The sequence below is a fragment of the Myotis brandtii genome, unplaced genomic scaffold, assembly GCF_000412655.1.
Source record: "Myotis brandtii unplaced genomic scaffold, ASM41265v1 scaffold555, whole genome shotgun sequence".
In the NCBI taxonomy this organism is placed as follows: Eukaryota; Metazoa; Chordata; class Mammalia; order Chiroptera; family Vespertilionidae; genus Myotis; species Myotis brandtii.
Genome location: NW_005370065.1, coordinates 713924 through 736802, shown reverse-complemented (window position 1 = coordinate 736802; position 22879 = coordinate 713924). Strand labels below are relative to the sequence as shown.

General features: G+C 46.2%; 2 protein-coding genes and 1 pseudogene across 6 annotated transcripts in view; 2 read left to right on the top strand and 1 right to left on the bottom strand.

Annotated features, from left to right (window-relative positions):
* The window catches only part of ZBTB8B (zinc finger and BTB domain containing 8B), a 17341-nt gene extending 7352 nt beyond the window's left edge, over positions 1 to 9989 (bottom strand). For 2 of the 3 annotated variants that reach the window (XM_005878356.1, XM_014549516.1), the window contains exons 1-2: positions 9916 to 9989; positions 2844 to 3849 (exon numbers count right to left, since the gene is read on the bottom strand). In XM_005878356.1, the coding sequence (XP_005878418.1) occupies positions 2844 to 3810 (967 nt within the window). In that variant the 5' untranslated portion in view covers positions 3811 to 3849; positions 9916 to 9989. Of the gene's footprint in view, positions 1 to 2843; positions 3850 to 9456; positions 9627 to 9915 lie in introns of those variants that run through there. The other variant, XM_005878357.2, reaches the window with a different exon arrangement.
* LOC102244376 lies at positions 951 to 1503 on the top strand (annotated as a pseudogene).
* Positions 9990 to 20578: 10589 nt separating the features above from the next.
* The window catches only part of BSDC1 (BSD domain containing 1), a 24294-nt gene continuing 21993 nt past the window's right edge, over positions 20579 to 22879 (top strand). For all 3 annotated transcript variants that reach the window (XM_005878354.2, XM_014549518.1, XM_014549517.1), the window contains exons 1-2: positions 20579 to 20633; positions 20883 to 20943. In XM_005878354.2, the coding sequence (XP_005878416.1) occupies positions 20623 to 20633; positions 20883 to 20943 (72 nt within the window). In that variant the 5' untranslated portion in view covers positions 20579 to 20622. The remainder of the gene's footprint in view (positions 20634 to 20882; positions 20944 to 22879) is intronic.

Sequence of the window (22879 nt, the reverse complement as noted above, 5' to 3'; positions counted from 1 at the left end):
AACCAAGGTACATGCCCTTGACCGGAATCGAACCCGGGACCTCTCAGTCCGCAGGTCGACGCTCTATCCACTGAGCCAAACCGGCCTCGGCTCAAGTCTAATTTTTAAAAAAAATATTTTACTACTTTCAGAGAGAAAGGGAGGGGAGGAGAGAGAGATAGAAACATCAATGATGAGAGTCATTGATCGGCTTCCTCCTGCATGACCCCCACCAGGGACCTAGCCCGCAACCCAGGCATGTGCCCTTGACCGGAATCGAACCTGGGACCCTTCAGTCCACAGGCTGACACTCTATCCACCGAGCCAAACTGGCCAGGGCTCAAGTCTAATTTTAATCAGACATACACAGTGTTCTTGCTTCAAAAAAATGAAATTAGCCCAGCTGGTGTGGCTCAGTGGTTGAGCATCAACCTATGAACCAGGAGGTCATGGGTTCGATTTCCGGTCAGGGCACATGCCCGGGTTGCAGGTTTGATCCCCAATAAGGGGTGTGCAGGAGGCAACCGATGCATGATTCTCTCTCATCATGGATGTTTCTCTCTCTCCCTCTCCCTTCCTCTCTGAAATCAATAAAAATATATATTTAAAAAAATGAAATTAAAAAATCTAAAGACAGTTCACTAGTAACAAATAAAAGCAGCTGATCTCCCTTATTTAAAATACTTTCACTGTTCCATGTTGAAAGGTGTATAAGAATTTTGATTCATTAATTTCTTGGCTTCAGGTTCTAGAACAGTGGTTCTCAACCTTCTGGCCTTTTAAATACAGTTCCTCATGTTGTGACTCAACCATAAAATTATTTTCGTTGCTACTTCATAACTGTAATGTTGCTACTGTTATGAATCGTAATGTAAATATCTGATATGCAGGATGGTCTTAGGCGACCCCTGTGAAAGGGTCGTTCGACCGCCAAAGGGGTCGCGACCCACAGGTTGAGAACCGCTGTTCTAGAAGCTATAGGGTACTTTTATCAGGAAGGTGACAGCCAAGTGTATTTCTATCTCCTATGAGACATTTTACAACACAATTAGCTCACTATTAAGAAGAGCTAAGTCATCTTTCAGAATTGTTCAGGAACACAAGTTCTCTTAAAACAAAAAAGCCTAACAAAGTATATAAGAAATTTGTTCACATGGAGGATTAAATATTGAATGTCCTGAGAGGTTAGATTGCTGTCAGACATGGAACACGGTCATAGTAAAATGGAACTTCCAGATTATAAACATGGAAGATAGAAGGGTTACCATTAAAACCATACAGGAAAAGCTGGCTGTAAGAGGGCTATGGGGACTGCAATGAAACTTGGAGATACAGGGGTGGCTTAGCAAACAATGTTTCCTTTGTTAGTTCATTAATAAAAGGATTTAAATGGGGATTTGCTGCATTTGTGGTAGCTGTAGGGGCTGAATATTACCTGGAATCCCAGAATAAAGCTAAGAAGCATCACTGAGATAATACCTAGAAGTATCTTAGTGCCTTAATTCTCTTATAAAAATAAGATTTCTTCCCTGGTCCGGTGTGGCTCAGTAGTTTAGTTTCAACCTATGAACCAAGAGGTCACGGTTCGATTCCGGTCAGGGCTCCATCCCCAGTAGGGGGCATGCAGCAGGCAGACAATCAGTGATTCTCTCTCATCAGTGATGTTCCTATCTCTCTCTTCCCCTCTCCCTTCCTCTCTAAAAATAAAAATATATTTAAAAAAGTAAAAATAATGAGATTTCTTCACTGTAGCCTACTCATCTGCTTGTTTGTCCCTTAAAGAATACTAGTAAGATTCAATAAAAAACACATGTGCCAAAAAAAAAGAAAAGAAAAAGAATACATGTGCCAGCCATGGTGTTGCTCGCTCAGTTGGTGGAGCATAGTCCTGTGCACTGGGAGGTTGCCAGTTTGATTCCTGGTTAAGGGCACATGCCTGCATTTCAGGCTCGATCCATGGTAGAAGCCGCTGATTGATGTTGCATTCTCATATCAATGTTTCTCTCTCTCCCTCTCCCTTCCTCTCTGAAATCAATAAAAATATATTTTAGAAAACCCCAGAAACTTACTCAAATGAAGCCAAATGCCAACTCTAAAATATTCTCAAATACATCATACCATCAACCATAAGATGTTACGAATGTCTGTTATGTGTCAGGCACCATGGTTGACACAAAGAATAAATTTCCTATTATATGTGAGAGAAAAATTATGAAAACCGTCTCAATTGGTCCTCAATCCTGTAAAAAAGGCAAGATAGGGCCCTAATCGGTTTGGCTCAGTGGATAGAGCGTCGGCCTGCGGACTGAAAGGTCCCAGGTTCGATTCCAGTCAAGGGCATGTACCTTGGTTGCGGGCACATCCCCAGTAGGAGGTGTGCAGGAGGCAGCTGATCGATGTTTCTCTCTCATCGATGTTTCTAACTCTCTATCCCTCTCCCTTCCTCTCTGTAAAAAATCAATAAAATATATTTTTAAAAAAAGGCAAGATAGGGATGATTATCTCCTGAACAAACAAGTTCAGAGAGATTTAATGATTTAACCCAAGTCCCACTGCTGGTTAGTGGAAGACAGTAGATTCTTTCCATTTCTTCAAACTGCCCCTCAACATGCTTATACTCTAGTTGGAGAGGTAAAATACTAACATACATGAAGAAACAATGCCCTACTCAATTAATACCTATTGGTTGTGATGGTGGTGGAGATAATGCAGTGATAGTGATGGTGATGGCAATTAGTAATGATGATGGTGGTAATGATGATGGTAATGACAATGACAATGACGACGATGATGATGGGAGACTATAAGGCACAGATGTGGGCGCTAAATGACCAGCAGAGACGATGAATGCTAATGGAACTCACCTGAATCCTCGCCATACCAGTCGGTCGGGACATCCATCATGGAACTCATGGCTCCTCCTACACCATCTGGTCTTCCCTCCAAACTCCGAGAAAAGTGATGATCCGCATCATCTTTGCTCTGGACAGCACCGTTGCGCAAGAGGGCCTCCAAGAATTGCTTCACGTGGTAGTTACCGTAAGACACGTCCACGGGATGGCCACTGGGCAAACCCTCCTCCATGTGGGTCAGGTTCAGTGGCGCAGCATATTGCTGGAGCTGCTCACCCACCTCCACCTGCTCCACTTCGTCAGCATCAAACTCCACCTTGGGCTCTATCTGCTTGGGCAGAGTAGAGAGGTCACTGTCAGCTGAGCCACTGCCCTCGCTGTCTTTCACCACCGGTTCCAGGGGGCGGCAGTCACCACAAGGGGACTCCTTTGGACAGTCCACACACTCTTCTTCCTTGGCTGTAGAGGAGACCAAGCTCTTGGTATCACAGGAGGCCCCTTCCGTGCCTGAACTGGGGCTTCCACCGTCAACCTGATGAGCTGCTGCAGCTGCAGTTGCCGCTGCCACCGCTGCAGCCACAGCAGCCTCCTTCTCCATCTTTCGGCAGATATCAAAGGATGACCGGATATATGTCTTGCAGAAGTTTACCACATCATTCATCTGTAGGTAACTGGCGGCCGACATAACTTCAATCACGTTTTCCCCACACAAATCCAACTTCCCAGAATACAGGAAATCTAAGATGATGGAAAAGGCATCGGAGGTGACAATGTCCAAGGAGGCGGTGCTGTGCCGCCCGCTGTCCTGGATATAGTGAATGAGCAGGGCTCGGAAGTAGCCGCTGTTGGCAAACAAAATATTCCTGTGGGCCTTAAAGATCCGCCCTTCCACAATGATGCTACAGTCACAGAAAAAATCCCTCTTCCGCTGTTCGTTCAACTCCCCCAAGAGCTTGGCATAGTAGGATTGCATCTCCATTTCTTCACCAGCTGCTGCTGCTCCGGAGTACCCTGATCTCTGCCAAGATTTTTAAAAAGTTGATTCACAAATCTCAACCTTACAAATAAGATGTTCACTTTTAATATTTTTTAAATATATTTTTATTGAATTTTTTTTTTTTTTTAACAGAGAGGAAGGGAGAGGGATAGAGAGTTAGAAACATCGATGCGAGAGAAACATCAATCAGCTGCCTCCTGCACACTCCCCACTGGGGATATGCCCGCAACCAAGGCACATGCTCTTGACCGGAATCGAACCTGGGACCCTTGAGTCCACAGGCCGACACACTATCCACTGAGCCAAACCGGTTGGGGCCACTTTTAATATTTTTTAAAAAAATTTTTCCCTGCCCAGCTGGCGTGGCTCAGTGGTTGAGCATTAACCTATGAACCAGGAAGTCACGGTTCAATTCCCAATCAGGGCACATGCCCAGGTTTCGGGCTCAATCCCCAGTATGGGTCATGCAGGAAACAGCCAATCAATGACTATCTCATCATTGATGTTTCTATCTCTCTATCCCTCTCCCTCATTCTCTGAAATCAATAAAAATCTATTTAAAAAGAAAATTCTTTCCCAAACATTGGTTCAGTAGTGTCTTTATGATGTGGGCTGTTTTGGATCTAACAGAAATAAGAGGTTGTCCAACTGAGTTAATTTATAAAAACAACAATTGCGTGTGGGCACAGTACATAGTGTTTGATTCTTTCCAATGAATTTTTATTAAAACTCTCTAACAAAACACCAATATTGTCCCTGTTTTTCCATAAGGAAATTGAGAATCAAAGAAAATAGGAGCCCTAGCTGGTTTGGCTCAGTGGATAGAGAGTTGGCCTTCGGACTGAAGGGTCCCGGGTTTGATTCCAGTCAAGGACACATGCCCGGGTTGCGGGCTCGATCCCCAGTAGGGGGCATGCAGGAGGCAGCCAATCAATGATTCTCATCATTGATTTTTCTGTCTCTCTCTCCCTCTCCCTTCCTCTCTGAAATTAATAAAAATATATTAAAAGAAAAAAAGAAGAAGATAGGAGATGACCCAGCTGTAACAGAGCCAGGACTCAAAACCAACCTCCAGAATTCATGGTCTGATGCACTACACTCTACTTTCTTCAAGGCTCAAAATACAGATAATACCCAAATCTAAGAATTACAGCTCGGCCAGCTGGTTTGGCTCAGTGAATGGAGCGTTGGCTTGTGGACTGAAGGATCCTGGGTTCAGTTCGGGTCAAGGGCACATGCCTGGGTTATGCGCTCGGTCCCCAGTGGGGGGCGTGCAGGAGGCAGCCAATCAATGATTCTTTCTCATCATTGATGTTTCTATCTCTCTCCCTCTCCCTTCCTCTCTGAAATCAGTAAAAATATATTTTTTTTAAAAAAAGAATTACAGTTCGATCTACAGCGTCCTGATACAGAGTTTAGAGACTGGCAACTAGTCTCAGCTAACATCTATTATTATCACTTTGTGGAAACATTGGTGAGTTCTTGGGCTTGCCAGCATGCATTCACCATTCAGCTTTGATTGTAAACACCCATCCCCCAATCTTGGCCAATGATCTTGGCATCTAGCTGGTGCCAACCCCAGGCTCCACCCTCTGACCACAGTGATTGGCTCAGAGATGGCCACATGGCTTGATCAGAGCCAATAAAAAGCAGTGAAATGTTTACTAGTCCTTCCAAAAAAGATTACTCTGCTCTGTGAGCAGGTGGGATGTGAGGGATGCTGCTGCCACACCAACAGGGGAACCAGCCCAGCCAAGCCCAGCTCAGGCAGGAGCAACAGATAGAACCCATCTGAGTCCTAACTCCTGCTGTGCCAGAAGCCAATACAGTCCCTTTTTGCTAAGCTGGTCTGAGTTGGGTTTTCGATCTCTTGCAACTGAAGAACTCCTAACTACCCTTGGTTCACTCTTCCATATTTCTATGTCCTGGCCCTTGTCCGTCTGGACTACAAGCCCTTTGAGAGCATGATCCATGTCTTATTTATTTGCTATCCCCCACAGCACCTGGCAGAATAGTTTGGACAGGTAGGTTTGCTAAGTACAACGGAATACTGTTTTCATTACTGGTAAGTAGAACCGATATAAATCAAATTCAAAATCCTTCTGCTAACCCATCTGTGTATATGCCTTTGTGCATATATGCATGCATTTTTTCTGGAGCATTATATAAACAAGAGTTACCTTCTCGGAGCTCCTCCTCCATCTTTTCCCATCACACCAGCCACAGAGCCATCCATCAATACCCCTTTTACTTACGGACCCATTGAGCTCAGAGGAGTTTCTACAACCAAGTACATCATCCCCCTTTACTGAAATCGCAAAAAGCCTAGTTAGAGCTGCCAACCATAGCTAACAACTCTTTAGCATGCTTCCTTTCTACAAATGCAGCACAACAATGCCTCACCCAGCCAGAAATCAGGCACTTTCTTCCCCCCAAAAGGGTCCTTTCACTGGCAAAAATAGATTCCCCAAGGCCTAACACACTAATGGCACAGACTTTACTCATAAAAGACCCACAACAACCTTATTAAAGGGCAGTTTACACCTACTTTATACATATGGATAGCAAGTGATGCATTAAGTTTGGAAACTAGAGAGTCAATGAGGAAGAGAAATGAAGAGGAGCCTCTGTAAGCAACTAAACTGACAAACTTAAAAGTGAGAACTGGCTGGTAGGAAAGGGTAAAACAGTTCTAAAAACTACACCTAGGAATTTTTAAAGTGTCAGCCTGAGGCCATTTAGCTAAGTGTATTAAAGGCACCTACATATTCAAAATGGCCTAAGGACATCACTAAATTATAGCCCAGGGCGATAATTGTTGGACCTAAGTCATCAAGAAGACTTTTCTATTTTTATATTATTTTAAACTCAAAAAAAAATATGTCATAATTTTGGAAATTTTCATTGAAAGTAGTTAAAATTAACATTTTGGTTCAAAAAGGAAGAGAACTGTCAGATATCTGAAAAATTCTACTATTCCCAAATAAATCAACCCTGAAAGTTTTCACAGGATGAAGGTTTCACTGTCATTCTCACCTCTTCCAATAGCTCCAACCAAGCCTGCCCAGCAGTTCCTGCCACTGCCTTTGACAATCAAAATGATAAGGGAGCCCTAGCCGGTTTGGCTCAGTGGATAGAGCATCGACCTACGGACTGAAGGATCCCAGGGTGGATTTCAGTCAGGGCACATGCCCGGGTTTCGGGCTCAGACCCCAGTAGGGGCATGCAGGAGGCAGCTGATCAATGACTCTCTCTCATCATTGATGTTTCTATCTCTCTCCCCCTCTCCCTTCCTCTCAAATCAATTTTTTTTAAAAATGGTAAGGGAGCCCTGGCCGGGTGGTTTGGTTGGTTGGAGCCTTGTCTGGTACACCGAAAGGTTGTGGGTTCTATTCCCGGTCACATACGTGGGCTGCAGGTTCAATCCCTGGTCGGGGTGACTCCGGAAAGCAACCAATCAATGTTTCTCTCTCACATCAGTGTGTGTGTGTGTGTGTGTGTGTGTGTGTGTGTATCTCGTTTTCCCTTCCTCTCTCTCTAGAAAAATCAATAAAATCACCTCCTCTGGTGAGGATTTTAAACAATGGTAAAGGAAAAACAAGACATAGGAAAATGCTACATCTAAATACCACACTGTATTCTTTTTTAAAAAATATATTTTATTGATTTTTTACAGAGAGGAAGGGAGAGGGATAGAGAGTTAGAAACATCGATCAGCTGCCTCCTGCACACCCCCTACTGGGAATGTGCCCGCAACCAAGATACATGCCCTTGACCAGAATCGAACCTGGGACCCTTGAGTCCACAGGCTGACGCTCTATCCACTGAGCCAAACCGGTTAGGGCCCACACTAGTCTTCCTAGAATTTAAAGAAAACCTGTCTGACTGGTAAAATTACATTTTTAAATGTGATAATATCCACTATTAATGGGAATGTAATTTTGAACACCATTTTAGAAGGGAATGTGGCAATATTTATCTCAGCTTAAAATGTACACATCTTTTTTTTTTTATCCTCACCCGAGGATGTTTTATTGATTTTTTAGAGAGGAGAAGGGAAAGGGAGAAAGAGACATAGATATGAGAGAAACATCGATCTGCTGCCTCCCACACACGCCCCAACCGGGGATTGAACCTGCAACCTATGTACGTGCCCTGACTGAGAATCAACCCGCAACACACTCCAACTAACCAAGCCTCGCAGCATGGTGCAACCATGTTTTTAATGAGCTAGAGTTGTGTGTTTTTATGTGGAAAAGGCCACTAAGATATAGTAAAAGAGAAAAAGACAAGATGCAAAATGCACAGTCTGATCTCATCTGTGTATATGGTTTTGCTGACACATGCATAAATTTTTTTCTGGAAGGTTATATAAGCAAGAGTTAACAGCAGACACCTTTGAGGAGAGGGACTATGGTTAAGAGATGTGTGGAGGGACCTTTCCCTTGCAACCTCTGTACTGTTAGTATGTTCCACTATGTACCTGTATTACTTTTGTTTTTATTTCTTAACAAAGAAAAAAAGGAGGAGGAGCAAAGGGGTAAGTAGTTGGCAACCCAGAAAGATAAATATCTAAGTAGGCACAATACTTCTGAACTTGTAGAATGGTCTTATCTACAGGACCTCCTCCCAGGGCACTTCCATTTTTTCACCGGAAGATGCTCCTTTTCAACAATAGTACCCCAAATCCATTTCCTTTGGCTTTCTCTCTACAAATACTCTAAATTCTATGGCCTCATGCAAATACTCCCTGACTTTGCAAAAGCCCATCCACATACTTTCTTCAAACCTTTCCTCAATCCTGCACTTGGCATATAACGTGAAAAATTTTGTTCAAATTAATCTGACGTGTCGTTGGTGCTCTGCATCCCTGGGACATGCTGAGGACCACCCCTTCTCCCAGAAAAGAAGCTCTTCGGGCACAGTGTTCTCAGAAGTACATTTATCCACACTTTGGCAGGGACTCTCCCAACCTTTCCACCGTAGCGAGTAACTTATAAACAATGTCTGACACAAGGAGGATGCCAGGAACAGAAAAATGGATCTAGTACTTTCTAGTGCCTTGTCCTTCAGGAGAGGGCAGATGCCAACACTACCGCCTGCAGTGAACTCCCACAGTCCCCTGAGGGGCTCCCACCCAGCCAGGTCACAGGGCTGTCTTCATTCAGGCACCCAAAGCAGCCTGGAATTCCAGCCACTGACTCTGACAGGACTCCTCCAGGTTCCCTGACCTGAGAACCATAAAAACCTGCCCATCAATTGTTAGCCTTCTCCGAGCACTACTTCTCATGAGGCACCGTACAAAGTACTTTACAAACACTGATTAATTTTAACCTCACGATAACCCGATGCCGTCGCTACATCGTTACATCCTCTTTTTCAGAGAAAATTTCAGCTCAGATTTACAGACAACACGCCCAAAGCTCAGACCGGAACTGAGATCGGTTAGCCCCCAGAGCTGACAGTCCTCGCCACTGTGCCAGCCCGACTCCCCAGACCCCCCAGCACACAATGAGAAGGCTGGGGAAGTCACTCCTTGCCCCGACGCAGGGAGTGGAGGAGGACGACAAGGAAGAAGTTTCCATTTACACAGAAAGAATTTCAGGGTCAACTGAATCTTTGGTTCACCTGCTACATTGTTCACAGCACCAGGGGATCCTCCCCGTCCAGAGCCAGACGACCGGAACTAGTTAATGGACTCTGTCTTCGGCCCGGAGGGTGGGGAACCGAGGCCCGGCCCCTCCCGTGGCCTCCGCGGACAAAGTGACCAGCACTGCGGTGCCTAGCGCCCCCGCAACATCCGGATGAACCTCCGCCCCTTCCCACCCGGTGGACCACGCGGGGGACAGCCCAATGCTAGGGAAGGAGAGGGATCTGCCCCACGACCCCCCTCCCCACACCAAGGGGAGGCTGGATGGGAGTCGGTCATCCAGCACGGGTTTGCGCGGCGGGGATCCCCGGCCAGGGCCGTTTTTTAGGCCGACCGAAATGGGGCTTCCTTGCCCGCTGACCCCCGGCCAGGGCCGACCTTCGGGGTGCCCCCAAGCCAATGAAAGCGGCAGCGTGACCCCGCTTCTCGGATCTCACCTTCCAGTGGGTTCCACCAGCACCGCCACCAAGCTACGCACACAGACACGCCCCCCGCTTTCATTCACTTGTCGCCTCCTCCGATGAGAAGCGGGGCAGCCGACCAATCACGGGTGTGGCTGGGCTCGGGAAGGTGGGCCTTCGCCCAGCAAGGGAGTCAATGGCCGGGCGCCCTCTCTGGAGGATGCGCACTGAAGGCCCCAGTGCTCGTGGGGTGATGGGAGTTGTGGTCTCGGCGTGGGTTTTTCGGTGAAAGATATAGTGGACAAAACTACAAGTACCAAGATGCCAAAAGGGGCAAGAACCAGCGCTTGTAAAAGGCTGGAGCTTCGTGCGGTCTTCTGAGTCCCACTCGAGGGACCTGCGAAGTATTGATCTCTTTGTCCGGAGAGCTAAAAGCGCGTCATGCATATTAATGCAACCCGGGGAGTAAGAGCTATGACTTATGCGTGCACCGCAAAAAAATTGGAAATGAGTGAAATGGTTTAATCTACGCAACAGGTTATGGTTGAATACTAGCAACACTTTCTCCCCTTGAAAGGCTTTCGGGTTCATAGACACTAGCGAAACACCTAAATAGTGGTACGAGCCTGGCGGTGTGCTCAGTGGTTGAGCGCTGACCCGTGAACGGGGAGGTCACGGTGGGGGCGTGCCCCCGGCTGCGGCGGCTCTATCCCCAGCAGGGGGCTTGCAGGCTGCAGCGAATCAATGATTCTCTCTCATCACTGATGTTTCTAACTCTCACCCTCTCTCTGAAATCAATAAAAGCATATTTTTAAATAGTGGTACAAGGTGCTATCGAATGGTACAGGCGCGTTCTGGAATGGCTGTGAACGAGACAAACCAGGTTGCCGCTCTCAGGGAACTTAGTTCTAGTGAGTGGTGTATTCGTCTGTTAGGGCTTGCTGTGGCGATGTATCACAAACGAGCTTAAACGGCAGAAATGTATTGTCTCACAATTCTGGAGGCTGGAGGTCCAAAATCAAGGTGTTGTCAGTGTTGGTTCCTTTTGAGGGCTGTGAAGGAGGATCTGTTCCTGGCCTCTCTCCTTGGTTTGTAGATGGCCATCTCATGTCCACATGGCATTTTCCCTGTATATATATCTCTGTGTTCGGATTTCCCCCTTTTTAAAGGACATTAGTCATATCGGTTTAGGGGTTCACTCTCCTCCAGTACAAAAGCCATCTTAACTAATTACATCTGCAGGCAGAACTGTCAGCAGTACATCTCCTTGTCCTGAGGTCAAGATCTATACCAGCTCACAGACAGTGACTAATGATTTGAGCAGCTCAGAGTGAAAGATTAGAAGTTCACGACAAAGATGGATTTGGGAAAGATGGATTCCCCAGAATGATCCTAGATCGTGAGACAGCAGGTATGCCATATGAATGCTCAATATGGGCCCCCAACTTGTGCAATGGGTTCGTGGACATAGGACCATGATGACAGGGGTGAAGAACAAGGACATCCCCTCACCAAAGCCAAGCTGCCAACATCACCCCTGACACCCAGTTTGCCCCCAGCAGCAACCAGCCCTGAACCCCTGAGGGCACCAGCCAATTACTTAGAGGAGGACTGATGGCATAGGATCATGTCCCGCAGGATGGAGACAGGATTTTGTCTCACTAGAAGAGTTGCTTACCCTGGATTTAGATTTGCTTTCCTTGCCTTACATGCCTCCACCAGAACCTCCATGTGTGGACTTAACCATCAGTCTTGGTCTCGCACACAACATTGTTTTGATCATGGAAGTCATTTCACAATAAAGAAGTGAGACGCTGAGCTGTTACCCACAGGATTCACTGGCCTTACCATGTACCTTCTAAAATGGTGGCAAGGTCTATAGAAGGCCCAGCCAGACAAGGCACCCTCTGTGGGACAGAGAGCCGTCTACAGGCTGCGGTAGCGCTCTCAACCAGCGTGCTGCTTCTCCTTCGTCAGATGCTACGTAGTTCAAGAACCAAGGGGCTCGAGCTAGATGTAGGAGGGTGGCGCCACTCACAATAACTTTTTGACTGACTCAAAGATTATTTGCTTCTTGGTCCCATGGCTATCGGGAGGGGAGGAATGCTAAAAGCCTTTAGTGTCTAAGAGAGGAATGCCTCCACCAAGTGGATACAAATTTTCCACTAAACTGAACTGTTGAACCTACCACTCAACCATTTTGCATACTTCCTGCCGCTGAACAGAAAGTGAAAAAAAAGAAATCAAGGTATTATCTGGGGTTAAACACACTGGCTATCAAGGGGACATAAGTTGTTACCATAGCACAGGGTTAGTGAGGCTTAGTGATAGACTCAACTCTATCCCTAAGGATCCTGTTCCTACTACAAATCCTGTCATGGAAGTTACTGCAAAACTACTGCAATTCTATACGAGAGAACCTCCCAGGGCACGTATCTCTCAGGGACGAAGGGTTGGGTCTCTTCCGTGGGCCAAGAACTTGACCATCTGTTCTGACTGAAGGCAGAAGAAACCTGGAAAAAGACAGTGAAGAAGAAAAGTCACAAATACAAGATCAGCCTTAGAATGGGTTATGGAGGTGAGGATGACAGTTTCTATTTGAACTTCCTTCCTCAAAATATATATTTACATATTTTAAATACTTTCCCTTCTCTTTCGTTTCCCTTTCTCCTACTATTGTCTCTAGGTCATCATCTAAGCAGAGTAACTCCACCATTTAGTCATAAAGTGCAGATTAGTGAGAAAGGAATGTAAGAAAGCTAGAGGAGGAACATCAGGGCCTTGAGGTACCTTCCTAGGGAATTAAGTTGTTTTCTTTCTCATTTATAGGACTGATATCTGCCTTCTGCTAAGTGGGAAGCAAATCTAAGTTGGGACACAGGGGTATGTGTTTGGCAGCAGGTGGGGTACATACGGCAATTAATGTTTGGGTGACCCACACTGTAAGGAAGGAAAAACTTGCCGGCGCTACCTTTCCAGGTTCAATATTTGAGTCTATGAAATAAACTGACAACAGGCAGATTAACAGGAGAAAAGGTATATAAATTTATTCATTTAAAAAATTTGATTGATTTTAGAGAGGTGGGGGAGGAGAAGAGAGAGAGAGAGATCAAGAGAAAGAAACAGCGATTTGTTGTTCCACTTATGTATGTATTCATTGGTTGATTCTTGTATATGCCCTGACCGAGGATCAAACCTGCAACCTTGGCATATTTGAGGCAGGCATTTCCTGAACTCCTAAAGCATCCAACCCCAGTCTCCGTTTTGGAAAAACACTCACTGTCTGTTGTCACAGTAAGAAGGAAATGCCAGTGCTCATCTCCTACTGCTGTGACCTTCTGCAAAAGCAGAGCGGGCTAGATCTTCACTCTACCTACTCTCAGATACAGCCAGGAAGCAGGCTTGTGATGCACGAGTACCAGGAATAATGCTGGAGGCATTGGAAGACTGTTGTTGTTGTTATTATCTAATAATTGTGATTGTCAATCTTTTTCATCTCATGGCACACATAAACTAATTACTAAAATTTTACAGCACACCAAAAATTGTATCATCGTTTTCACCAATCTGACCAAAAAAAAAAAAAGATATAATTTTGATTCATTCACATGGGTCAGCTATTGTTATATTGGCTGTTGTCATTTTTTTGGAAAGGGAAAAGAGGTCAGGTATCAAATATTTTAAACAATCTTGTGGCATGTTGGTTGAAAATAGCTGATGTAATCAATGCAGAGAAAGAGGCTCTGAAGGGCAATGTGGCTTGCTCCCCTGAGCCAGTCCACAGGTCACCTTCTGGGAACCTTGGTGACAGCCACCTTGCAGGAGCCAGTCCTCAGCTCTTCCTTGGCAACATCCTTTGCTCTTTGGACCACAATAATCCACCTCCTGGGTGGTTCTAAAAGTTACATGAGAAGATAGTGGCCAGCACACAAAGGATGTCCCCCCTTTTGTTAATTATAAAAGAACACATATGGTGGACACAGACAGGGGAACGGGGAGGGCATGTGCTGGGGGGTCAGGGGGGCCAGGGAGAGGTCAATGGGGGGGGGGAGGAGACTTATGAAATACTTTAAACAATAAAGAATTTATATTTAAAAATAAAAATAAAGGTTAAAAAAAAGAATACATATGGGAGGTTGGAAGGAATAGGATTTGGCTCAAGATCACACAGCATAGGCCCTGGCCAGTTGGCTCAGCTGGTTAGAGCATCTTCCTGATACGCCAAGGTTGCAGGGACAGGGCACATACAAACATCAACCAATAAATGCATAAATAAGTGCAAAAACAAATTGATTTTCTCTCTTTCTCTATCTCTCCCTTGCCCTCTTCCTCTAAAAATCAATCAATAAATGAAAATTAAGCCCAGCGGTGTGGCTCAGTGGTTGAGCGCCGATCCATGAACCAGGAGGTCATGGTTCGATTCCTGGTCAGGGCGCATGCCTGGATTGCAGGCTCAATCCCCTGTGGTGGTTGTGCAGGAGGCAGGTGATTGATGTTTCTCTCTCATCACTAATGTTTCTATCTTTCTCTCCCTCTCCCTTCCTCTCTGAAATCAATAAAAATATATTTTTAAAAAAGATTGCACAGCACAGCACATTAGTAGAACAGGACCAGGGGAGTACTGGTAAAAGTTCAACAACTGTCTCAGAAGGGGGGCATGATGTGTACTGTTTGTAGATTTTGATGATGTGAACACTCCCACTGTCATTGATTTTAAACTATGAATGTGACTCCACTGAATGCAGAGTTGGGAAGAGATGTACAGTAAGAGGCACAGTATTTTATAGTATTTCCACCATATAGATACAATAAATTTGCCACTTCAAAAGCATAGATGATAGTGAAATGTATAAAAATAATTATGTAGTGTGAGTTTCAGATATTTATCACCTTTAATTTTTATGTAATCTATTAAATTGTAAGTTGTTAGTTTTTTAAAAAAGAATGGATTCCTGATCGGCTGGCGTGACTCAGTGGTTGAGCATCGACCTATGAACCAGGAGGTCACAGTTTGATCCCCAGTGTGGGGTGTGCATGAGGCAGCCAGTCAATAATTTCTCACATTATTGATGTTTCTACCTCTCTGTCCCTCTCCCTTCCTCTCTGAAATCAATAAAAATATATTAAAGGAGTCCATTCTTTTTTAAAAATATATTTTTATTGATTTCAGAAAGGAAGGGAGAGGGGGAGAGGGAGAAACATCAATGATGAGAGGGAATCATTGATCAGCTGCCTCCTGCACACTCCTCACTGTGACCCACTCTGAAACCCAGGTGTGTGCTCTGACCAGAAAGAAATTGAACAGTGACCTACTGGTTCATGGATTGATGCTCAACCACTGAGTCACACCAGCTGTGCATAAGTTTATATCATTTTTAAAAATAATGGCTGTGCTAAACAGCCAGCTTGTAAAATTCTTGAAATGTTAACAGTCAGCTCTAGAAGGCTGAACTGAACCTTCCTGCTGGATTGTAGGCATGCCCTGTGCTGTCTCTACCAGCAGCTTAGGCGTTTTCATTTTGCATGGGCCCCATAAATTATGTAGCTGGTCCTGCTGCCAAGGGTATGGTAGAATCTCCACCACAGAAATAGGGTGATCTTTGGGAATGTCACCTCCCGGGACCATCCCAGGCCTTGCTGCCTTTCACTGAGGAGGCCCCGCCTCTCTAGAGGAGCCAGAAAAACATTCTAGGGGCCACTCCCCGTAAGCCCTGCCGGGCACTGGCAGCCAGCTTCACCTGAATGAATCTACAGCACCATCTGGTGGCAACTGGGTGCCAGGGCTTCCTGGGAGTCAAAGCCAGGAGAATCCTCAGCCAAGAGGGGTCCAGTAGTACAGGGAGTGGGGATGTGGGTCAAAGGATGATCTGAGGGTCAGGGATCGGGTGAATTTATGCATTCATACGTTGCCTAAGAGCTACAAGGGCCCTAACTGGTTTGGCATAGTGGATAGAGCGTCGGCCTGCGGACTGAAAGGTCCCAGGTTTGATTCCAATCAAGGGCATGTACCTTGGCTGCGGGCACATCTCCAGTAGGGGGTGTGCAGGAGGCAGCTGATCGATGTTTCTAACTCTCTATCTCTTTCCCTTTCTCTCTGTAAAAAATCAATAAAAATATATATATATTTTTTAAAAAGAGCTTAGAGGTCCAGAGGGCATTGAAACAAACAATTTCAGAGAAAAAAAGTGACCAACGCTCACATCCAGGATGAAAATCTACATCTGCTGACTCCCAGTCCAGTCTTCTTTCAACATATCTTTTATTTATTTTTATTTTTACTTTTTAAAAATTTTCTAACTTGTCTTAGGTTTCTTTTCTTTTAAAAAAATATTTTTATTGATTTCAGAGAGGGCAAGGGGGAGAGAGATAGAAACATCAGTGATGAGAGAGAATCATTGATTGGCTGCCTCCTGCACGACCCCTACTTGGGAATCAAGCCCGAAACCTAGGCATGTGCCTTTGACCAGAATCAAACCCGGGACCCTTCAATCCACAGGCTGATGCTCTATCCACTGAGCCAAACCAGCTAGGGCTCAACATATCTTTTAATTCAAAAGGTGCTTATGAACGCTCTACCAGTGCCTAGCATTGTGTTAGGCTCTGAGGACAAAGGTAAGGGACTAAAACAATAATAATTACTTCATTGAGAACTTTGTCATATGTGTTGGGTGTTTTACTTATTTTACTCAATCCTCATAACAACCAGGAGTCCTGTTTCCATTTTAATGGATAAAGACACTAAAGACAGGGAAAGTTAACTTGCCCAAGGTCACATTGCTGGGAAGTGGCTAAGCTGGGATTGGCTGAAGGGAGCCAAGGGTCAAGGGATGGGGACAACCAGAGAGATCCAAGCAGAGGGTCTCACTCAGTCCACACACACTGAGGCCCTCCTGGGCAAGCACTGTGCTAGGCCAGGGAGTGGGAGAATGAGTAAGGTGAATATATCAAACAATAGGATATAGCCCTTGCCTGTCTGCAGCTCATCATCTGCTTGGGGAGGCAGGACATGAGCTGGATGAAATTAAGACGTATTAGATATGCAGAAACTTGCTTTTGTTAGGCAGCATTGAGTTCAAATCAGAGTTCTGTCATTTCCTAGCTGTGTGACCTTGGGAAAGTCACTCCATCTCTCTGGCTCTCAACTTCTTCAACTATAAGATGGAGATGAAAAATTGCTCGTACTTCATAGGGCTATTGGGAAGATCACACAAGGCACATTGTGTAAAACACTCACCTGTTTAATAAGTGGCCCCATCACACCTATTAATAGTAGTACAAGGTCACTTGGTCATGTCACTTTCACAGCACAAGTCATTTCTTTACTAAAAAAATCTTTAGTGACTCTCTGTCCATGAATTAGGTTTGAATTTTTAGCCCTACATCCAAGGCTCTCAGGAAAATAGATGCTAATGACCTTTATAGCTCACCTTCATCTTCTCTTTTCTTTTCATTTTAGCCACTCCAGCTTGCTCCAAATTAGTCCTGTTTCGTCCTTACTCTCCTTACATTTATTCCTTCATTTGCTCAATAAGTATTAAATATTAAGCATCTATTATGTTCCAGGCACTGTTCTAGGTGCTAGGAGTAGACAGGTAAATAAGACAAACAAAAATTCATGACTTCATGGAGGTCATATTTCTAGTAGGAGAGAGGTAGGCCTTTTTTTTTTTTTTTAAGTATGGTATGTCAGATGGTGATAAGTTGTGTGAAGAAAAAAATGAGCAGGGGAGAGGAATAGGAATGCTGGGGGTGCATGTTACAGTTTTAAATAATTTGAGGAGAGGGCTGGGAATTTTCAAGGAACATCAAAATGGCCAGTATTGCTGGAGCAGAGATACTAAGGAAGCCACAGTTCACCGTCAGATCAACCATGTAAGGCCATAAAGGAGTTTGCGAGAACTTACTGGCATTTCCTCTCAGTGAAATAAGGCATTAGAGAATTTTGAGCAGAGGAGAAGGGTTGTGATCTTACTTACATATATATTTTTTTATTTTGGTAAAATATACATAATATAAACTATTTTCTTTTTTAATATATTTTTATTGATTTCAGAGAGGAAGGGAGAGAGAGATGATGAGAGAGAATCATTGATCGGCTGCCTCCTACACGCCCTATACCGGGGATCGAGCCCGAAACCTAGACATGTGCCCTTGACCGGAATCGAACCCGAGACCCTTCAGTCTGCAGGCCAACGTTCTATCCACTGAGCCAGACCATCAAGGGCTAAACTATTTTCAAGTGTACAGTTCAGTGGCACTAAGTACATCCACATTGTTGTGCAACCATCACAACCCTCCGTCTCCAGAATTGTTCATCTACCAAAGTTAACCTCTGTACTCATTTCCTCAGCCTCTGAGCCCCTGGTAACCTTTTTACTTTCTATGAATTTGACTACTCTAGGTACCTCATATAAATGGATTCATACAGTATTTGTCCTTTTGTGACTGGCTTATTTCACTGGGCATAATGTCTTCAAGGCTCATCCATGATGTAACATGTGTAAGCGTTTCCTTTTTAAGACTCGATAATATTCCATTGTATTATATACCACATTTTGTTTATCCATCCCCTGTCAATGGACACATGGGTAGCTTCCACCCCTTGGCTACTGTGAATAATGCAGCTATGAACATGGGTGTGCAAATATCTGTGGGAGCTCCTGCTTTCAATGTTTTTTAGTGTATACCTGCAAGTAGAATGGCTAGATCACATGGTCATTGTTTTTTAGAACCATCACCATACTGTTTTCCATAGAAGCCGCACCATCTTAAGTTGTTTAAAAGATTACTTTCAGAATGAATTAAGACTAGACTATAGGAGGGCAAGAGTGGACACGGAGGTACCAGTTAAGAGGCTCTTGCCTTTATCCAAGTGAAAGATAACGGCCGCTTGGACCTACTATACCTAGTAGCAGGGGATGTGGTGAGACATGACTGGATTCTGGTTTTGTTTTCATGGTGGAGCCAACTACATTTGCCGAGGAATTAGCTTTTGAGTACGAAGAAAATGTCTCCCAAGTTTTGGGCTTGAGTAACTGGAGGGATGAGGTTGCTATTTGCAGCGTTGGGGAAGTTTGCATTAAGTTGAGGTGAACACAGCAGGAGTTTTGGGGGCATGTTAAGTTTAATATGTTGATTTTACAATCAATTAGAGATCAAGATCTTGGGGTTCAGAGATGTATGGGGTGGAGAGAAAAGTTGAGAGTCCCTGGTGTGTAGCTGACATTTAAAATCATGAGACTTGATAAGATCATCTGAGGAATAATATAGACATCAAAAAGGAGAGGGTCGAGGACAGAGAACTGGGACACTCCAGCAAAATCAGGAGTGAAGACAACATTTGAAGGAGAGGGAAAGTGATCAACTGCGTTAGATAAGATGATGATTGTTCAAGTAAGATGAGAATTGACAATTGGCCCTTGTTCTTGGCATCCTAACAAACGTTAAAGGACTGTGGGGAGGGAAAACCCGAAGTGAGTCAAGAGAGAATGGGAGGGGCGGGGCGGGGAACTGGAGGCGGTGAGGATGGCCGAGTCTTTCAGAAGTTTGCTGTAAAGGGGAGTAGGGAAATGCTGGCGGGTCAAGAGAGGGTTGGTTTTTGTTTGCTTGCTTTTGGCCCTTGTTCTTGGCATCCTAACAAACGTTAAAGGACTGTGGGGAGGGAAAACCCGAAGTGAGTCAAGAGAGAATGGGAGGGGCGGGGCGGGGAACTGGAGGCGGTGAGGATGGCCGAGTCTTTCAGAAGTTTGCTGTAAAGGGGAGTAGGGAAATGCTGGCGGGTCAAGAGAGGGTTGGTTTTTGTTTGTTTGCTTGCTTTAAAGATGGGAGAAGGAACAGCATATGTGACGACAGGAATAATCCCATAATGAGGGAAAAGGGAGTGGGAGTGGCAGGAACTGTACAGCTATGCCCTGAAACAGACCAGAGGGATGGGATCTAGTGCAAAGTATGTGGTCCCCTTCCCATTCATTCTCATTCTCATTCATTCTCTCTGTCTCCCTCCCTCCCTCCCTCGCCCTCAACACCTTCAACTTCCCTTCTCCACGCTCTCTGCATTTTCCTAACCACATCCACTGGAGTGGAGGTGTTTTGAGTCAGGCCGTCAAGAGTTGAGTTACTCGTGTCTCCCGATCTCTTGAGAGCCCCTCTAGAGGCTGCATGTTAAGTCACCTCTGAATTTTTCTCCACGACCCTCCAATCCCTGGCCCAGAGCCTCCCCACCCCCCACCCCCGTCTGCTCTCGCTGAATCAGCCCGAAGAGCCCCCAAACGGCGACTACGCGGCTGGTTTCACAAAGGGGGGCGGTCCTAGCGCTGCGCTCTGGGATCCAAACGTTCGGGCCCCGGCCGGGCTCGCTCCCGCGGGGCTCGCTCCCCTCCCCGCCTCCACTCCCAGCTTCCCACGACTACGCTGAGGGCCCACCAAGGCCCATGCGGCCACCGTAGGGGACTATGGCTGAGACCCGCAAAGATTCGAGGTCGGTGGGGGCGGGGCTAACGCTGGGCCTTAAGACAGAACTGAGGATTGGACCCAGCATTCGGGGGCGGGGTTTAAGGGAGAACTCTGGATAGAGAATGGGCCAAGCTCAAGGAGGCGGGGCCTGGTTATAAAGCGGGGCGGCGATTGGCCTGAGGGTGGTGTCCGCGCGAGGATTGGGTCGAGTGCTCCGGGGCGGTGCTTAAGGGGGCGGTGCCGTGTCGGAAGTCAAAGGTCGGTAAATAGTGGTGATGTCATGCAGGCAAGATGGCGGAAGGGTGAGCCCGTCATCCTGCTCTCGGGCGTTGGGGCCCGAATTCTCCCAGGGTTGGGGTGCTGGGCCAGGGTCCCCGTGGAGAACAGGAGGCCAGCGTGGCGGTGGACGCGGCTGGAAAGGCGGGGTGGAGTCGCAATGTGAGGGGGTGGGGAAGCGGTCTGAAGCCTCAGCCCCCGGGGTCCCATCTGGGGGGAAACTGAGGCCGGATCGCTCGTACTGCGGGGCTGCCAGCTGTCTCTGTCTCCCACAGGGAGGACGTGGGATGGTGGCGGAGCTGGTTGCAGCAGAGCTACCAGGCGGTCAAGGAAAAGGTAAGCCGGGCCGGCTCCCTTCCTCCTCCAGGGCCCCGCACCGCTCAGTACAGCTTGGGCGGCCCCGCCGGCCCTCGGCGATGAGAAGGACTCTCTCCCTGCTTCTCGCCCCTCTCGGGCTCCGGAAAGACCGATCCCGACTTAGACCCGTGGGACACTAGCCACAGTGAAGGAAAGACTTTAAAGGCCGCGGCGCCCCTCGCGTGGGAATCCATAGGAAGGAGAAATGTACAACTTCCTAGAAGAGGAAACATGTAATGTGGGTCTTAAAGGGTTCTAGCAATAGAAACTTAGTCCTTTAGTCATTGGAATATTGGCGAATGTGCCACAGCCAGCGCTCTCTACAGGCCCTGAGATACCGATATTAGCCAAACAGATGCATCCCCGGCCCACGGAGCTCGCCGTCCGGTGGGATGAGTGAGACTTGGCTCCACCGATGAGAAGTGCCACCGTGTGCTTGTTTCATTCCACGCTCGCCTGGCAGCCCGAACCCGAATGAACTGTGGGAATAGCAACTGGGATGAGTGCTGCTTCAGAGCATCCTCCCGGAGGCTCTGCCCTCGGTTGAAGCGGCCCTTTACTCTGGGAGCATCTCTGTCCTCCCCTGGCCTGTGTCCTCCTCTCAGCTCCAGGTCAGCAAGTCTGAGGCTGCCCCGAGCTGTTTGGGTTTTGAGGAGGACCGGGAAAGAGAATGTCACACGGAGGTTTAATAGGAGAGACCTCCACGTAGCTTGGTTCCTGTTGCTCAGTCTCCTGACGTTCATTTACAAACACATTTGAAGGCCGCCTGTGTGTTTCGCTCAAGGTTGGTCTCCCATACTCACGAAAAATAGGTAGATTAGCTCTCCATCTTTGTTCTTGGAGAACACTCATTTGAAAATTGTGTGTGTGTGTGTGTGTGTGTGTGTGTTGTTGTTGTTGTTGTTTCTGCCTTTAACAATGCCCCATTCCTAAAGAGAAGAATGAGTTAATTTCTGTCTCTTAGCTACTTACTGTTATATGAACCTGGGCAAGTTACTTAACCTCTTTAGGCCTTGGCTCCTCATCTTTACTTTTTAAAAAATATGTTTTAGCCCTAGCCGGCTTGGCTCAATGGATAAAGCGTCAGCCTGCAGACTGAAGGGCCCCAGGTTCAATTCCGGCCAAGGGCACATGCCGAGGTTGCAGGCTCAATCTCCAGTGGTGGGTGTGCAGGAGGCAGCCGATCAATGATTCTCTCATCATTGATGTTTCTCTCTCTCTCTCCTCCCTTCATCATTAATGTTTCTATCTCTCTCTCCTCCCTTTCTCTCTGAAATCAATAAAGAAATATATTTTTAAAAATGTTTTTATTGATTTTAGAGAGAGAAAAAGGGAGAGGGATAGAGAGATAGAAGCATTGATAAGAGATAGGCTGCCTCCTGCACGCCCCCTATTGGGAGGTCGAGCCCACAACCCGGGCATGTGCCCTGACTGGGAATCAAACCAATAACCTCTTGGTTCTTGGATTGATGCTCAACCCCTGAGGCCCCCGGGTCCGTTTTTTCTTAGTCTTTCTGTGCTTTCCTGGCCTTCCTGCCTTCCTTTCTATCCTGGCTCCATTTGGACCACTCAGTTCCCAGCACCCTCAGTTCTCTTATACCCCATGGCACAAATTGCCCCAAAGACTATTGCTCTGAGATGGTGCTATATATAATCTGCCTCCCTCTGCTCCTTACTTCCTGTACTGTGTGGTGTGTGTGTGTGAGCTTTCCCACAGATACTGGTCGAGAAAGTCACATTGCTCTTCTGCCACAGATTCCCAAACTCATCTGAGCCTGAATGCCCCCCAGCAACTTTTTCAATCTCTAATTTGCTTCTTCTCCCCTTGCCTTTAGAAACTTTCCTCAAACCTAACACCTCCCTGAAGTTCCCTGTTAAGTCACTTCCTCTTTTACTTCCAGGAGACAACCTGAGC